This window comes from Nyctereutes procyonoides, unplaced genomic scaffold, assembly GCF_905146905.1.
Source record: "Nyctereutes procyonoides isolate TBG_1078 unplaced genomic scaffold, NYPRO_anot_genome, whole genome shotgun sequence".
NCBI classification, from domain to species: Eukaryota; Metazoa; Chordata; class Mammalia; order Carnivora; family Canidae; genus Nyctereutes; species Nyctereutes procyonoides.
In genome coordinates, this window is record NW_026575020.1 from 26,064,674 (window position 1) to 26,083,187 (window position 18,514).

The following is an 18,514-nucleotide window of genomic DNA, read 5'->3' on the forward strand; positions in this document are numbered from 1 at the left end:
ATGTGCAGTTTTTTGTACATCAGTGATACTTCAATAAATCTGTTTTTAAAAGGCATTAAAATGGGGTGTCTGAGTGGCTCAGTCAACTAAGCATCAACTCTTGATTTTGTTCAGGTCATGATCTCAGAGTGGGGAGATTGAGCCTTTTGATGACTCCACGCTTAGCATGGAGCATGCTTAAGATGCTCTCCTTCTCCCTCTGCCCCTCCCCATTTGTGTGCACTCTCTTCGTGAAAAGGAAAGGAAAGGAAAGGAAAGGAAAGGAAAGGAAAGGAAAGGAAGAAAGGAAAGGAAGAAAGGAAAAGAAGAAAAGAAAAGAAAGGCATTAAAATATTTTCACAACCCATAGGTTGATTATGACCTACAGTTGATAAATCTCTTAGAGGTGAGGAAGAGAAAGAAGCAGCAAGGAATATGAGTGATTCATAGGAGAACCTGAAGAGAGTGATGTCCCAAAAGCCAAGTGAAAAAAGTATGTCAAGAAGAGAGTTGTTCCCTGAGTCAAATGCTGATGTAGTGGAAGATAATGATTAGGGGTTAATCAGTGGATTTCACAATGAGAGAATCACTAGTGACTTTAACCATAATGGTTTTGGTGAGATGGTGAAGACAAAGGTCTCATGGGAGAATATTTTTTATTGTTGTTATTTTCCTTGGACTTTTCTGTATTTTTCAAATGCTCTACATTGTACTTTTCACATAAAAAATAATATAAAGGGCAGCCCCGGTGGCGCAGCGGTTTAGCGCTGCCTGCAGCCCGGGGTGTGATCCTGGAGACCCTGGATCGAGTCCCGCATCGGGTTCCCTGCATGGAGCCTGCTTCTCCCTCTGCCTGTGTCTCTGCCTCTCTCTCTCTCTCTCTCTCTCCTCTGTGTGTCTCTATGAATAAATAAATAAAAATATTTAAAAAATAATATAAACACATGGTTTTATCAAAAATTATTTTAAAAATAAGTTTCTGTGCTTAAAAGAATATTGTAATTTGAAATTTTTCTCTTGTGCACACCTTGTTCTTAATGGTATTAAATAAAATGTCTCAGATGCTTCAAGATAGAGATCATCTAAACTTTCCTAATTTTTTTCCTATTTTTCTGTTCCCAAAACCTTTACTGGGAAAATGAGGTCTAATTATTCCTCTCTATTGAAACTCCTTCATCTTTTCAAGGATTCAGACTATGTTTTACGCAATATGATGGTTACCAGACACCTGGGTCTAACAGAAATCCACAGGAACCCCCCTATAATTTTCAGGAAGACATGCATCTTCAGGTATGAGATACGTCTTTGTGCCTGTTTTGCTTGACTGCCAAAACACATTCCCCCTCCAAGTTAGCAGCCCTGAGAGACACAGCTTTTGCCTATTATTAGTATACACCTGAATCCTATTCCGACTGATTTTTAAAGAAAAATTCTTGTCTTTGTGGGACATGAACTCCTTCCCCCTTCAAGTCCTTTTTAAAACAGGTTTCATTGGTATTTTATATTAAAATTGCATGTTTTTAAGCACAATAAGTGTTTTATTTTCTAGGATTTCCTGGTAAACATGGAATTCAACAAAAACCCACCAGGACTGTGAAAAATACATACACTTACCCGAGCTCATCATCTTAATGTTAACAAGCCTGTGAATGTGTATTTTTCATTTAAAGACAGGCTGGGGGGGATCCCTGGGTGGCGCAGTGGTTTAGCGCCTGCCTTTGGCCCGGGGCGCGATCCTGGAGACCTGGGATCAAGTCCCACGTCGGGCTCCCGGTGCATGGAGCCTGCTTCTCCCTCTGCCTGTGTCTCTGCCTCTCTCTCTCTCTCTCTGTGACTGTCATCAATAAAATAAATAAATAAATAAAGACAGGCTGGGTGGCTCAGTCAGTTAAGTGTCTGCCTTCAGCTCAGGTCATGATCCCAGATTCTTGGGATTGAGCCCCACGTCAGGCTCCCTGCTTAGGAGACTTCCTGCTGCTCCCCCTGCTTGTGCTCTTTCTCCCTCTCTGTCAAATAAATAAAATCTTAAGAAAAAAAGGAAACCATTTGTTTAAAAAAAAATTTTTTTAAAGCAAATAAAGAAGACAGGCTGGGGTCGTCTGTGTGGCTCAGTGGTTGAGCATCTGCCTTTGGCTTGGGGAGTGGTCCCGTGGTCCCAGGATGGAGTCCCACATCAGGCTCCCTGCATGGAGCCTGCTTCTCCCTCTGCCTATGTCTCTGCCATTCTCTCTCTCTCTCTGTGTCTCTCATGAATAAATAAAACCTTGGAGGGGGGGGGGAGGAAGAGGAGGAAGAGACAACAGTCTGGGCAAAGGTGGGGAGGAAGCAGAGAATATGGTCTTTAATTAAAGTACCCAGTTCTGGATTATTTTGAGTGCCTTTCCCTGTGGGATGCAAGGAACATTGCCCATCCGTAGACAGGTGCAAAACAGATCTTAACAATGGACACACATATTGCAAAAATTGAGTAGGCAGTAACCAATCTCAGTTTAGAGGGCTAATCTGACATTGAAGTACATGCGGTAATTAGTATATGTGCTGCCGAAGCGGAGCACCACATGCGGTAATTAAATTTTAGTTTGGCCTCATACCTAAATGTTCATTCAGGTTTAAGCTCTTTTCCACATACTTATTCCTTGTGCTGGTTAAGCATTTTATCAGAGTCCTTGTGACACCCAGACTCATTACCTTTGACTCCTGTGTGTAACTTAGAACAGTTGCATTTTGAGGAACTTTGTTGACCAATCAGCTTTATTGTTATGCCTGGCAAGTTTAGCATGATGCATCATTACTATGGTAAAGACACAAATTGGTGGCTTAGCAGCAGGAAGGGGTGTGAACAGCAAAAAAAAAAGAGGACATAATCTTACCTGGCATTATAGGATTGATGTTATGAGCCATAAATGTACTTTTTGAGGCTATGCAAACACCAACATTTTTACAAATATCTCAGAAGAATGACATCTCAATATCAATGTAGACTAGGAAGGGGGTAAAGAGGTTAAAAAGAGAGAGAGAGAGAGAGAGAGAGAGAGAGAGATGTGTCTGTGCGTCACTAGAGACAGAAGCATCTATACATTTCAGTGAGAATCTCAGGCCCCTTGAGGAAGTACTGCCGCTGCTACCCAGATCCCTAATATATTTTTTTTGCCAGCAGCTGCAGGTACAGCTGCTAATGACTCACAGCATAACTTGCTCTGGAGGAGTGCCCTTGAGTGATGGGAGCCCCTTACTAGGTGTGTCTCACAGTTATGTAAACACACACTCAAAGCATCTTAGAGCCAATGACTGCTTCAAGGTGGGGCAAATTCTTTGGCACAATTTGCCTTCCAGAGCTCCCTTGGAACAGGACTGAGGTTAGCCTTCGCATTCTTTTTCTTTCTTTCTTTCTTTCTTTCTTTCTTTCTTTCTTTCTTTCTTTCTTTCTTTCTTTCTTTCTTTCTCTTTCTTTCTTTTTTTTTTTTTTTAAGATTTTATTTTATTTGGAGGTGGGGAGGCGGGAGGGGAGGAGTGGAGACTGCGGCGGCTCAGGGGGGTGGGGGCAGGGAGCCCCGGGAAGCTGATGGGTCGGCCAGGGATCTTGGGGGAGGGGGAGGTGGTGAAAGGGCAGCCGTTCGACGTGGGCCCGCGCTACACGGAGCTGCACTACATCCGCGAGGGCGCTTAGGGCATGGTCAGCCCAGCTTACGACCACGTGCGCAAGGTTCGCGTGGCCATCAAGAAAATCAGCCCCTTTGAGCATCAGACCTGTTGCCAGCGTACAATGAGGGAGATCCAGATCTTGCTGCGCTTCCCCATGAGAACGTCATTGGCATTCGGGGCATTCTGCGGGCGCCCACCCTGGACGCCATGAAGATGTCTACATCGGGCAAGACCTGATGGAGATAGACCTATACAAGCTGCGCAAAAGCCAACAGCTGAGCAACGACCATGTTTGCTACTTCCTCTACCAGATCCTGCGAGGCCTCAAGTATATCCACTCAGCCAATGTGCTCCACCAGGATTTAAAGCCTTCTAACCTGCTCATCAACACCACCTGTGACCTTAAGATCTGCGATTTTGGCCTGGCCGAGATTGCCGATCCTGAGCATGACCACCCTGGCTTCCTGACCGAATATGTGGCCACACGCTGGTACCGGGCCCCAGAAATCATGCTTAACTCTAAGGGCTACACCAAGTCCATCGACATCTGGTCTGTGGGCCACATTCTGGCTGAGATGCTCTCCAACGGGCCCATCTTCCCTGGCAAGCACTACCTGGACCAGCTCAGCCACATTCTAGGTAGGTATCCTAGGCTCCCCATCCCAGGAGGACTTGAACTGTATCATCAATATGAAGGCACGAAACTACCTACAGTCTCTGCCCTCCCAGACCAAGGTGGCATGGGCCAAGCTTTTTCCCAAGTCAGACTCCAAAGCCCTTGACCTGCTAGACCGGATGTTGACCTTTAACCCCAACAAATGGATCACAGTGGAAGAAGCACTGGCTCATCCCTACTTGGAGCAGTACTACTACGACCCAACAGATGAGCCAGTGGCTGAGGAGCCTTTCACCTTCGAAATGGAGCTGGTGATCTACCCAAGCTCCTTGATCTACCCAAGGAGCGTCTGAAGGACCTCATCTTCCAGGAGACAGCCTGCTTCCAGCCTGGGGCGCTGGAGGCCCCCTAGTCTGGACAGACACCTCTCTTCCTTGGGGCCTGGCTCTGCCTCCTGCCTGCCCCTCCCCTGCCAGACTGTTAGGAAATGGGCACTGTGCCCCACCCAGACCCCGGGTGGCCCAGGTCCGGGCAGAGGGTGCACCTGGCCACCTTCCATGGCTTTGCTCCAGCCTCCTGCTCCAGGCAGGCCAAGGCTCCCTCTGCCCCCCTCCCCTCCCAGGACCTGAGGGGCTTAGGTGGCCCCAAAGTAAATCGCCCTCTGCTGCTTGCCTTCGTCTACCCCAGCTATCCCAGTCTCTGGTAGTTCTGGAATGGAAGAGCTCTGGCTGGCCAAGACCAACTGAAGGGTGGTGGGGGGATGGGGGACACTGACCCATTAAAACCCCACCCCATTTTCCCTGAAGGAATATTCCTAAGGCTCCAGGGCTAGTCCCCCTGAGGGGCAGAGCCCAGGCCTAAACCCCCTCCCCCAAAGCTGCCACATCTAACACCCCCTGCTGCCTTTATGTGTGGGTGAACAGAAGTGGAGCTGGCACGAGGACAGCCCAGTGCTCCTGCTCACCCCTGTGCCTATATCGAATATATAAATATAGAGATGTGTATATAAAAAAAAAGATTTTATTTTATTTTATTTATTTTATTTTATTTATTGAGAGAGTGTGCTCACGAATCGGTGGAGGAGCAGAGAGAATCTCAAGCAGACCCCCCCGCCCAGCACTAAACCCGACGTGGGGCTCAGTCTCAGGACCCTGAGATCATGACCTAAGCCAAAATCAAGAGTTGGATACTTAGGAAACTGAGCCGCCCAGGTGCCCCTAGCCTTCACATACTTATTAAATTTTTATTTTAATCAATTAACATATCGTGTATTATTAGTTTCAGAGGTAGAATTCAGTGATTCATCAGTCTTATATAATTCCCAGTGCTCACTACATCACATGCCCTCCTTAATGTCCATCACCCAGTTACCCAATCCCCTCCCCTCCCCTCCAAGGACCCAAGCCCAAGGCAGACACTTAACCAACTGAGCCACCCACGTGCCCCTAGTCTTCACATTCTTAATTAGCTTCTCCTTCCCTTTTCTACTTTCCTCAGACCTTTACAGGTTTTCCCAGAAAGTACTCCCTCAATAAATCCTTTGCATAAACATTCCTGTCTCAGGCTCTGCTTCTAGAGAGCCTGACCTACCTAACATACTCCCTGTTCCTTCTGGCATTCAACAGATATGTACTGGACAATATGTAAACAAACAAACAAACAACCCCAAATACCTTCAGAAAAGCATAAGTCTAGCAAAGACAATAAAGCAGAGCAGCATGCTGAAGAGTGACCTTAGATGGCTTGATCAGAGAAGGCTTCTCTATCAGATGAGTGAACTGAGGGAGAGAGCTCTGTGCAATCACAGAGAGGAGCAGTGCAGGCAGATGGAATAAAGGCTGGTGCGGCTGCAGCACTGTTGGCACAAAAGAGTGATTCAGGACATTTGGGTGGAATTTTATGAGCAGGCTGATGTTTTATATCCTCATGCTTATTTGGTTTTGGTTTCAGAGACTTCCTCTTTAAATGTACAGACAGTTCCGAAGTTGTCTTGGCCTCTGTCTGTGGAGAAAACCACATACTAATTCCACTCCGTGAGAGAACAGGAAAAGCTTTGGGAGTTCTTGATTTTAACATTGGCAAGAGTAAAATGTTATTGTATCGAGAATTTAAAGACCTACAGAAAATGATGAAAGTGGTCCAAGCTGCCTGCTACGAAATACTGGGCGAATTATCTGGAGAAATAAAGAAAAACTATATCCTAGGTATCGTGAGTGAGGCAACAATCTCAATTCATGGGTTTAATAAATCCCAAAGGAATCACAGAAGGGTGCATTTTCTAAATGGAATGACAATATACAGCTCTTTCTAAGTCAAAGGAATTCCCTCATGCAGTCTTGGGCTAATGAGTATGGTCTATAAATTAGAGCAAAGGGCATGAATCTCACCTCCTTGGCTGGAATCATGGTGTAGAACTGGAAGGGGGCTCATAAAAGCAATGTAGAACTGGCATTTATCAAATGCCCCATTGTATATCGAGTGCTTTAAATATGTAATCTCAATTAGTCCTTACCATAATAACTCAGACGAATGGTGATAACTCATTTTATAGGTACAGAAAGTAAAGTTCAGAAAAACAAAACAACATGCACCAAACCACACAGTTAACAAGTGGTGAAGCCTGGGTTTGCACCCCAGTTTGGGTGTTCTTTCCACTGTATTACACAGCACTAATTCGATGGAACATTTTGTTTTACAGATAAAGAAGCTAAAGCCCATGAAAGTAATGATCCAATAGCAAGCTAATGGCAGAGCCAAGACTAGACCCTCATGCCTGGGATTCCACACCCATGAGGCTACTCTTAGCACAAAACCAGTTTGGGCATAAGAAAGGGAAGAAGGAAGCATGGAAACCTTTAGTAGCTACCTAGGATGGAGTAAATAGAGTAATGTGTGGGATTAATCTGAGAGGTTTCTTGCCATTAGGTAAGGTGGGTTAAGAAGAAAAAAGAACAAAATTCATGTCTTATAAGCATCCACTATGTACTTATCCACTAAGCACTTTTACATATATCATCTCATTTAATTCCCGCAGATCACCAGGGAAGTAGGGATCAGCTCCATGCTCACAGAGAGGAAAAGGTGGTTCAGAAAGACAAAAGGGAGAGAGTAGGTATTCAAACTAAGGTCCAACCTCAAAACCTGAGTTTTTACCTTTCCTTAAAGCCTCTTCCTGTGAGCTTCACCAGGTATAATTTCATTTCCATGTTTTGATTTCATGACTAGAGAAACTAAGATCGTTTAAAACCATAGGCTATGGCCTTTTTCCTGGAAAAAAAGAAGTGTAGTGTATATGCTCAGAATGCTCTGAAAAACTAATATATGTACTGAATGTGGGGAATGTCACCCTGTTGTTTCAGAGATTGAAAATGTAGGAGAAGTCCAGCGGGCAGGAATTCTCTTTTTCCGAATCATGCTACAAGAGCTGCAAGAAAGCCTCCGATTGCTTACCTCCATAGACTTTGTATCACTGTTGCTCTATGATTATCATATTCCAGCAGAGTCCATATCTCTACCAGACAGCAAGACCCAGGAGTTGGAAGCCAACATAAAGCTAGTACAGGACATCCTGATAGGGGTTATTTTGTTCATCCATCCAGAGTTGGAATTATCAAGTGAGTTTGGAAATTGGGAGAAGTGTAAACTGGTAAGTTTTTAAAAGTACTCTCTTTACTGAACAGTAACACACACAGGTTTAGGTATACCAATAATAATTGTACAAATCCTAAATGTACAAATGCAAGAATTTTCATACAATGAACATTTTTAACCAGCATCTAGATCAAGAAACATTAGCAGCATCCCCAAAACCTTCCTTTGTATCCTCTCCCATACACCCCGCATCACACATTTGTACACACACACACACACACACACCCCAGAGTGACCAGATCAGAATCATTCCTGACTTCTGACACCATAGATTGGTTTTGCCTGTTTTAAAATGTACATAAATGGAATTATGTAAACTGGTGAATTGGGTACTCTACTTCCACTTGCTGGTGCTCCCCCATCACTTTTGTTCTTTTGTTCACAGTATGTTAGCAGATATTTAGTCGAGAATATTTGTGACTTTGATCCAACTGCTAAGCATGTGGAAGTTAATTTACAGCTCATTGGTGAATATATCAGAGGTAAATTTACACTTAATTGTGGTCTAAATCTAACAGCAATAAAACATGGTTGCAATTCAGATATACAGATTTTTTTTTACAATAAAGTAAGTGGCTTATAAAATCAATTTTTAGGAGAAACAGTTCTGATAGTAGTCTTAAAAGGAGGGATATTTGTTTATGATCTACTGTATTCCCCGAAGTGACCATTCATGTCACACATTTGAGAATTCTGAGTCACATCCATCTCCCACTTATTTAACTACATTGCATTATTTACTAAAAGAAACAAAAGTAGGGGCACCTGCGTTGCTCAGTCTATTAAGTGTCTACCTTCAGCTCAGGGTCCTGGAATGGAGCCCCGTATCAGGCTCCTTGCTCAGTGGGGAGTCTGCCTTTCCCTCTCCCTCTGCCTGCCACTCCCCTGCTTGTGCTCTCTCTCTCTCCGAGTGTCAAATAAATAAATAAAAATCTTAAAAAAAAAAGTGAATAGGGGTTGTAGTGAAGATGGGAAACAAGTACATTAAGGAAAAAGGCTTACCTTTTAGGTTTCAATGAAGAACCAAAGGAAAAACAGATCATGAGTCTTTATAGACTACTAACAGACTTTTTGGAAAAGGAGAATCAGCAGGAATCAAGAATAGGGAAGCTCCCAGGTTGGAGAAGGTGACGAGCTCTTCGGCCACAGAGAACTACCACATGTAACAGTAAATATCCAGAGTGAAATAGGTGAAGAGATTAAGCATACACTTATGATGAGCACTGAGTAATGTATAGAATTGTGGAATCACTGTACTGTGCACCTGAAACTAATATAACACCATCTGTTAGCTATACCGGAATTAAAATTTTTTTAAAAGAGTAAATATACACATAGAAGCATACGTTCTTCCAGGCGTGTATGTTATCTCACCAAAGACTTCAGGCTCTTTATGTGAATGGGCCAAAAAGGAATAAATTTAAATTTTATTTCTTTTTTGATTACTTATGAAAAACTAATCATCAGTTGAGATGATGGCTCTGTAGAAATTGTTCACTAAACCTGTCCCTTTCCTCACCTTCTCCCTTTGCTACTGTTCATGGAGACTCTGCACCAAGTCAGAAGGGTTTCTAGACTTCTGTGATACATATATGAGGCCTAGAAGCTCAGATCCAGAGAGACTCCAAGGAGAATAGGAGGGGAAAGGCAACCAGAGGAAGACACTCACTCCTCAGGGGTGTCTGTGGTAGTGGAAGCTTATAGCACAGTGGAAGGATGTAGTAGTGAGCCAGGGCAGATAGATAAGGGAGAAAGATGTTTTAGCCTAGGAAGGCAAGACAGTCTCAGAAGTTTGGGAGTGCTAGAGAGAGGAGAGAACATGAAATCCAAAGAAAAGTTAACATGAGTTCATGTGGACCATTAGTGTGATATGAACAAGATTAGAATTTCTATTTGGAATGGCTTCTACTGTAGCCTTGTGACTCTGGGCTGATTCATGGAAGCCTCTGAATTCACAGATGTCACAGGTATCACTTCTTCTAAGGTGTTATTCAAGGGAAATAGTAATAACAGCAACAACAAAATTAATACTCTGTGACTATCTTGTTCCATACTTGTTCACTTTCCATTCGCTAATGACTTAAAACCCAGAAGAAATATTCTCTATATTGGTTACCCTTTTTTCCTTTGATAATAAATCTTTTTTTTTAGAGTTTTTTTAAATTTTTATTTACTTATGATAGTCACAGAGAGAGAGAGAGAGGCAGAGACATAGGCAGAGGGAGAAGCAGGCTCCATGCACTGGGAGCCCGACGTGGGATTCGATCCTGGGTCTCCAGGATCGTGCCCTGGGCCAAAGGCAGGCGCCAAACCGCTGCGCCACCCAGGGATCCCCCTTTTTTCCTTTGAAGTAGATTCACTCCCTACCATGAGCTCCAGCACACCCTCCCACTCCATGTGGGAAACTCTCCTTGAGCCCCTGTTCCACTTTGGTCACCCCCAAACTGCCAGCTCCTTGGCCAAGAGCTAGACCCTGCTTCCAGGGACACTCATGTCCTCTCAGACTGCTGTTTTCCTTCTTGGGTAAGGACGCAGGCACTCACCACTGAACAATCTAGTCCTTCTGTCAGACGGAAGCTGAGGATGGGGAGCAAGCCCATCCACTCTCCATCTTGCAGTGGTGTTCAGGATTTGGCTCTTGCCATAAATAAACTCATCCTCAGATAAAGACTTACTCTGTGACATCATCCCAGTGCTTTAAGGGAATCTCCTCAGGTTCCACCTCTAACTTCCCTATCAGAACTTACCCCTCCCCATAGTCTTGTATAGCTCCTTTGCTTGAGGAAACATGCCAATTTCAGCCTCCTTTGCCTGACCCCACTTTAAATTGTGTAACCAATTCGTGAGCAGCCTTGATCGCCAGTGCTCCCACTTTATCTTTTCCAACAGTGTCCTCAGGTGGCAGGAATTTTAATTGCAGTTGGATTCAGCCAGAGCTCAATAGTTCCTAGCCTCCCCTACAACCATTGCCAGAACTCTAGTATTATAGTCTCTGCTACAATCAAGAAAGTCCATAGGCCACCCAGATACCAACTTCTCTCCTTCATTTGCAATTGTATTTGGAGATTCTAAGCTCCCCAGTTGGGGAAAGGAAGGGGAACTTTTGGGGGCACCTTTCTGTTTGTGCTGAAAAAAGAGGAGAATTCTGGCAGGGCAATTTGTTGCTCGAAATTTATCTGAGCCTCCTAGCGGTGTCAGTTAGGGCCCTACTCAATAACCCTACCCAGCATGAAATACCACCAACAATGTTTGTTCCTTCTGCCCACGTTGGGGAGGGACTGTTAACAGCTCCTAACCCATCAAGCCTTTCAAACTAATGATTTTGCCAAGAAGATAAAATCAGGGCTGGTGGTGCACCCATACTTTCTTAGGACTTCTGTTGCCAACTTTTTCACCCTATTCCATCCTAGTTTTAGAAAGGCATATATATTTTTTAATGTTTAGAAAAGGTATATTTTATTATTATTTTTGTCCTAGATTTATTGAGGCATTATAACACATAACATTGTATTAGTCTAAGGTGTACAACATAATGATTTGATTGTGTATATATTGAGAAATTGTCACCACAATAGGTTTAGTTAACATCCATCACCTCACATAGTTATAAGATTTTTTTTCTTGTGATGAGAACTTTTATGATCTACTCTTTTAGCAACCTTTTTTTTATTGGAGTTCAATTTGCCAACATATAGCATATCACCCAGTGCTCATCCCGTCAAGTACCCCCCTCAGTGCCCATCACCCAGTCACCCCAACCTCTACTACCCCTTGTTTGTTTCCCAGAGTTAGGAGTCCAAAGTGGAGTGGGGTGCCCACCTCCACTATCCCTTGTTCGTTTCCCAGAGTTAGGAGTCTCTCGTGTTGTCATCCTTGCAACATTCAAATATATGGCATAGGATTGTTAACTATAATCCCAAGGCTGTACATTACATTTCCAGAATTTATTTATCTTATAACTGGAAGGTACCTTATGACCACCTTCACACATTCCCCCACCTCCTAATCCCTGTCTCTGGTAATCACTAATCTGTTCTCTGTTTCTGTGAGTTCAGTTCTTTCAGATTCCACACACAAGTGAGATCATATAGCACTTGCCTTTCCCTGACTTATTTCACTTACCATAATGACTTTGAAGGTCCATCCATTTTGTTACAAAGGACAGGATTTCTTTCTTTTTATGGCTGAATAATATTTCATTGTATATATGTACACCACATTTTCTTCATTCATCCATCGATGGACACTTTGGTTGTTTACATGTCTTGGCTATTGTAAATAATGCTGCAACAAACATGGAGGTTCAGATATCCCTTTGAGATAGTGATTTCATGTCATTTGGATATATACCCAAAAGTTGGATTTGCTGGATCATATAGTGGTTCTATTTTTAAAATTTTGAGGAACCTCCCTATTGTTTTTAAAGTGGCTCTACCAATTTACATTCCAACAGTGTACAAGGGTTCTATTTTCTCCACATCTGCATCAATACTTGTTACTTCTTTTCTTTTTGATAATAGCCATTCTAACAGGTGTGATGTGATATCTCATTGTAGTTTTGATTTGCATTTCTAGAAAGGGGTATTTTATTATATTCTGGTAGAAGTCCAGGCAGCAGAATCCCGCCTTTAGATTGGGGCATCTCTGAAGGATCACTGGGTAGCTTTGTTCAGTGGGCTTGGCTTCTAAGGCTGTGCCACTGCACATGAATGTTGCTGACACACTTTCCTGTCAAGAACCCAGTGACTCTGGTGACCACTGGACCAGGACCCAGACAGCTGTGCATACAGTAGTACATTAAAAGCCTCTGTCACTTTGCCTGAAGCACTCCCAGTAGTTGGCCTCTTCTACCTGAAGACCTATGACCTAACCACCTTCTCAAGGATCTATTCTCCCCACTCCACTTTGGACATCTGCTGCCAATCTTGTCTGCTCTTTCTGTAGGCTATCCCATACCTGTCCCATGTCTGCCTTCCAGGGGGTTTGGACAGATGGTGTCTACCAGGAAATGTTCTTGGACCTGAAAGCAAGAAGAACACTGCCTTTCATTTCAAGTGTGACCAGAATCACTTTGCTATATAGAGTCTGTACTTCTGCCAAGTGGCCATACTTCCTCCCCATGCCTAAATCCAAGGGTCTCTTACGTCCACAGGCACTGGTCTCTGCAAGAGTTCCCCAGACCCTTCACTTCCCCTGCAAGAGCCCTAGAGTTCCTCCTATGCCAAAGCAGCCTGAGCCTCAGTGCTGTTACCATCTATAAAGAAATTTGCCAGCTTCCTCAAAAAAACACCATGATGATCCTCCAAAGATGGCAATGGAGGGAGATACCCCACCATCAGAGGAAAGGATTGCTGGACTCCTAGGCCTGATTAACTCTGTTTTCAAGATTCACCTTCCCCAGGTGATCTTGACCTAAGTGCTATTGCCACCACCATGGTGGCTCTAGCAAGTGCTATTCTCTAACTCCCTCCATTACAAGAATGGGACAGGACTCTCTCCTTCATTCCCCACTGCACAGCTGAATATGAGACAGGAATCTTTCACAAGATTCTCCCACTTTGGGATCCCTGGGTGGTGCAGCGGTTTGGCGCCTGCCTTTGGCCCAGGGCGCGATCCTGGAGACCCGGGATCGAATCCCACATCGGGCTCCCGGTGCATGGAGCCTGCTTCTCCCTCTGCCTGTGTCTCTGCCTCTCTCTCTCTGTGACTAACATAACTAAATAAAAAAATAAAAAATAAAAAAAAAAAGATTCTCCCACTTTCCAGAAATAATCAATATGAATACAGTGCTGAATTGAATCTGCAGCTGTGAGGATGTGCCTGATTTTTTTAAACAAGTCAAAGTGAAATGGATTACGAGATACCAAGAACATTATTTTGCCCTACTAATTAGGACACTCTGTATATTATCATTAGTTTGGATTTACATTCTCTACCACCTTCTTAGACCTAGTTTCTTGGTGGTGATTATCTGGAATTTTTTGTTTTCCTACCCGTTGGAAAAAAGCTGCAATCACAGTTAGATGTGGGTTTAGCAGGGAGCCTGGAGTGTGCCATTTATGAAGTGCTCACAGATTTCAGGTTCTAGAGGAGGAGACATCCATTCAGTTTTAGAAGATTCCTTTTGTCCTGGAAAAAACTCTTAAAGGCGCCTGTTAGTGAAGATACTGAACAAGTACTCATTCACACACTGTTTGGGAAACTATTTTAGGGTTCAGTAAAGACTTGGGGCCTGGATGCTTGACCCATTTCCCCTGCACGCAGACCCCTTCCATCTCCAGTCCAAGTCCTCCAAGGGGAAAGAAGAAAAAAAAAATCAAATAATCAATTCTCTTTCTGCTCCTATCATCTCTTTTGATTTTAAACTTTGAAATTTTCCAACAATAGTTACTGGATTTAGAGAAACAACATGGTTTTAGTTGTCTGGGTACCATCACTGATGCTTTAATATCTGATAAATCTGCTAAAGATCAGTTTAATGACATTTTTCTATTTAAGGCAAACATAATTTTCAAGAGTTCCTTGACACATTTTTTTAAACTTTGGTAGATGTTAAGTAATCTTTTATTGCAAAGGATTATAAAAATTTTATTTTTATTAAAGTATTTTAAAAGGTCAAAAAGGACTAAAAGCCTTCTAACAAGAGTCAACTCTTTTAACAAAAGTTCCCCTTACCAGAGGCAATTCCTTTTGACTCTTTTGACTATTTCTTCTTTTTTTTTTAAGATTTTAATTTATTTATTCATGAGAGATAGAGGCAGAGACATAGATAGGCAGAGGGAGAAGCAGGCTCCTCGAGGGGAGCCCAATGCAGGGCTTGATCCCAGGACCCCAGGATCACGACCTGAGCAGAAGGCAGACACGCTCAACCACTGAGCCACCCCAGGTGCCCTTGACTGTTTCTTCTGACATTCACACATTTCTGTGTTTCTAATATTATACAATATTGCTATCTTTTTATCAATTTTAAACCTTTTCAGTTGATTTCCTCTTATTATAGATGAAAGTTTAGCTCTGTTGTACCACCATTCTCTTATCCTATCCTCCCAATGTAATTACATTACCATTTGGGGTTAAATAAAAATGCAGTGTTTACATGATTTTACAGCTGAACACTGTAACATATTTAATTGCTCCTTTTTCATTTTTTGTTTTTCCTGAAGTAAATAATTAGCTCTTATTTTTTTAATTGCTAAGTTTTCTTTGTATTTCCTGATAATTCCCACTCCATCCATTTGTCTTTTCATATAACTTCCCAAAAGGAAAATTTGGGGGAAAGTTTTATCAGTTAACTTTTTTAGTTCCATTTTTTTTTTTTCTTGATGACATCTCTTCTAGAGATCTTAATTCTCTTTCTAGGGCTGCCTGGGTGGCTCAGGGGTTGAGCTCTTCCTTTGGCTCAGGGCGTGATCCTGGAGTCCTGGGATCCAGTCCCATATGGGGCTTCCTGCATGGAGCCTGCTTCTCCCTCTGCCTATATATCTCTGCCTCTCTGTGTGTGTGTCTCTCATGAATAAATTTTTTTTATGAATAAATTTTTTAAAAAATTCTCTATCTAGGGTCTTCCCCGCACCCCAGATCTGCTAGTCAGTTGCCTTCCTGAAATGCATTCTGCTGCTATCATAGGAATTTACTTTGCCTTATTCTGAGGTAGCACATCTCCAGCAGTTTTCTGAGAAAAAGTGGGCGAATGGTAAATTTTTTGAGACCTTTCATGTCCAAAAATGTTTTTATTCAGCCCTCACATTTGATCTGTTGTTTGCCAGAAAACAATCTCGAAGACAATGCCTCATTGTCTTTTTTGAGAAATTGATATAATTCACATACCACAAATTTCACCAATTTATAGTGTATTGTTCAGTAGTTATTAGTATATCTACAAGACTTTGCAATCATCACCACTATCTAATTTTAGAATATTTTCATGACTCCAAAAAGAAACTCCGCACCCATTAGCAGTTACTGTCCCTTGCTTCTCTACCACAGCCCCTGGCAACCACTAATCTCCTCTCTAAGATTTGCCTATTCTAGCTAGACATTGCATATAAATGGAGTCATACAATAGGTGGCCTTTTGTATCTGGATTCTTTCACTTAGCATAATGTTTCAAGGTTCATCTTTGGTCTATGTATCAATATTTCATTCATGTTTTATGACTGAACAGTATTCGATTATATGGGTATACCAAATTTTATTTATCCATTTCAGTTGACAGACATATAGGTTGTTCCTACTTTCTGGATATTGTATATAACGCTGCTATGAAGTTTTTTTTTTACAAGTTTTGTGGGAGCATATGCGTTCAGTTCCCTTGGGTATCTAACAGGGGGTGGAATTGCTGAGTCATAGGGAAAATATGTTTAACTTCTTGAGGAGGTAGCTCCATTGTCTGAAAAAGCTTGGAAACTACCAAGACTGCTGTTGAGAAGTCTAAAGCCTTTCTGAAACCTGATTCTGTGCATTGTGACCTTTTCTTGTTTGTAGTTTTGTTTCTTTCCAGAAGCTGGAGAATCACCCCCCTCTCCTCCAAGACTGAAATTTCATAATGCTGCTATGCTTTGATATAGGGCTGTTTTCATCTACTGATCTGAGCATTCACTGGGCCTTTTTTCTCTTGTGAAACTCGGGTCCTTGAGTTCTGTGTGTTGTCTTCCATGGCATCACTGTTGCTACTGCACAATGGTACCCTGCTGAGGAGGTGGGTGGAGACTGAAATCTAACCAGGATTCTATTCACTAAACTGTGCGCCTTAGCTTAAGGCTATGTCTGCTTACAGGAGGGGCATCCTTTTCTTTCCACATCTTTTTCTGCTTACTGAGCTGCACTCACAGAGTGTATTCATCCATGGTAGGTGTCTTTTTCTCATTTACACAAAGGTAATCTAGAAGTTGGTGGTGACACCGCCCTCCCTCTTTGAAACTCCCATTATTCAGACATTGGATCTCCTAGATTAAGTCTCTCAAATCCCTATATTTTCTCTCCTATTTTCCATCTTTTTATTTCACTTTCTGAGACCTTCTGTCAACCTGATCTCCTAATCCTATCGAATCCTTGTTTCTGCATGTTTTAATGTCTAAGAGCTTTGGTTCTCTAAATATTTGCTTTGTACAACATCTTGTTCACGTTTCATGAATGCAACATCTTATCTCTCAGAGTATTAACAATAATTATTTTTTGAAGGTTTATTTTCTCTGTTGTTTCTCCTTTCTTTCTGATTTACTGTTTTGGTCTCTGTATCTCATCTCTACATCACACCAATGGACAAGTTCCTTCTCCAACGCTAGCTTGTTTCTCAAAGAGGGTAACATAGAAAGTCTTTGGACTAGGGACTTCAGACACAATCGAGAACGGAGAGTACCAGAGTGAAAACAGGGACAGCCTGAGTCTGTTTACTGAATATAGAGACCTCTATATTCTAAGTTTTCCCACCAAGCTCTAGGCAAAAAGGAGAAAACAAAAGGAGCAAACAACTGATACCTATATCTTTGGGGTATAAGAAAAATATTATAGGACTTTTATTTGTAATTATTTTATCCCATCATTGCCTACTTTCTATTTTTTGTTTTTAAATATTTTAAAATGAATAATTTATAGGGTGCTTGTGTGGCTCAATAGGTTGAGCATCTGCCTTTGGCTCAGGTCATGATTTCAGGGTTCTGGGATCAAGCTCCATGTCGGGCTTTCTGCTCAGAGGGGGTCTGCTTCTCCCACTCCCTCTGTCTGCCACTCCCCCTGCTTGTGCTCTCTCTCTCTCTAATAAATAAAATCTTTAAAGAAACTAAAAATAAAATGAATAATTCATAAATATACATATATTGGGGCCCATGCTTAACATTGTTACTGAGGAAAGCACATAATCAAAACAGAGTTCAGAGGCCACTGCATTAAACTATGAATTTTTGTACAGTAAATCACACTGATTTCAATTCTTGCATTTGATTTATAGCTATATCATGAAAACAAGCCAATACAATGTGATATCTTACAGAAATTTTGCTTATATGGTCCTAGGGTCCTGGGATCATGTCCCACATCAGGGTCTCTGCTCAGCGGGGAATCTGCTTCTCTCTCTCTCTCTCAAATAAATAAATAAATAAATAAATAAATAAATAGTCTTTTTATTTTTTTAAGATTCTATGCATCTATTCATGAGAGACACACACACACAGGGAGAGAGGCAGACACAGGCAGAGGGATAAGCAGGCCCCACGCAAGGAGCCGGATGCGGGACTCGATCCCGGTACTCCAAGATCATGCCCTGGGCTGAAGGCAGGCACTAAACCACTGAGCCACCCAGGGATCCCCTAAGTAAGTGTTTTTTAAAAAAATTTTTTGCTTACAACAAAAATGAGACTAATATACCTACAAGAAGTCAATGTTCCACCCGGAACAAAATTCTATTCAATTTTGGATAATTCAAGAAAATGTTAAAAAAAAATGTGCCTTTCCCTCCTACTTACCACTGGTTCTTTCCTGATAAGCAGGAAGCAACACCCTACAGTACATTTCAGACTACATTAAATTAACAATGACATATTAAGTGCCTGACTGCCATGGCAAATATGAGTTTTCTGACCCACATGAAAACTGAAATATGCACACACATGCTCTTTTAAGTATACAATG

The 18,514-nt window shown here is 42.2% G+C and overlaps 1 protein-coding gene and 1 pseudogene across 1 annotated transcript in view; both read left to right on the forward strand.

Annotated features, from left to right (window-relative positions):
- The window catches only part of EFCAB5 (EF-hand calcium binding domain 5), a 178,257-nt gene that overhangs the window by 155,409 nt on the left and 4,334 nt on the right, over nucleotides 1–18,514 (forward strand). Inside the window, exons 22-25 of the mRNA XM_055317835.1 lie at nucleotides 1,166–1,269; nucleotides 6,188–6,441; nucleotides 7,597–7,883; nucleotides 8,274–8,370. Of these exons, the coding sequence (XP_055173810.1) occupies nucleotides 1,166–1,269; nucleotides 6,188–6,441; nucleotides 7,597–7,883; nucleotides 8,274–8,370 (742 nt within the window). The remainder of the gene's footprint in view (nucleotides 1–1,165; nucleotides 1,270–6,187; nucleotides 6,442–7,596; nucleotides 7,884–8,273; nucleotides 8,371–18,514) is intronic.
- LOC129509224 (mitogen-activated protein kinase 3-like) lies at nucleotides 2,538–4,825 on the forward strand (annotated as a pseudogene).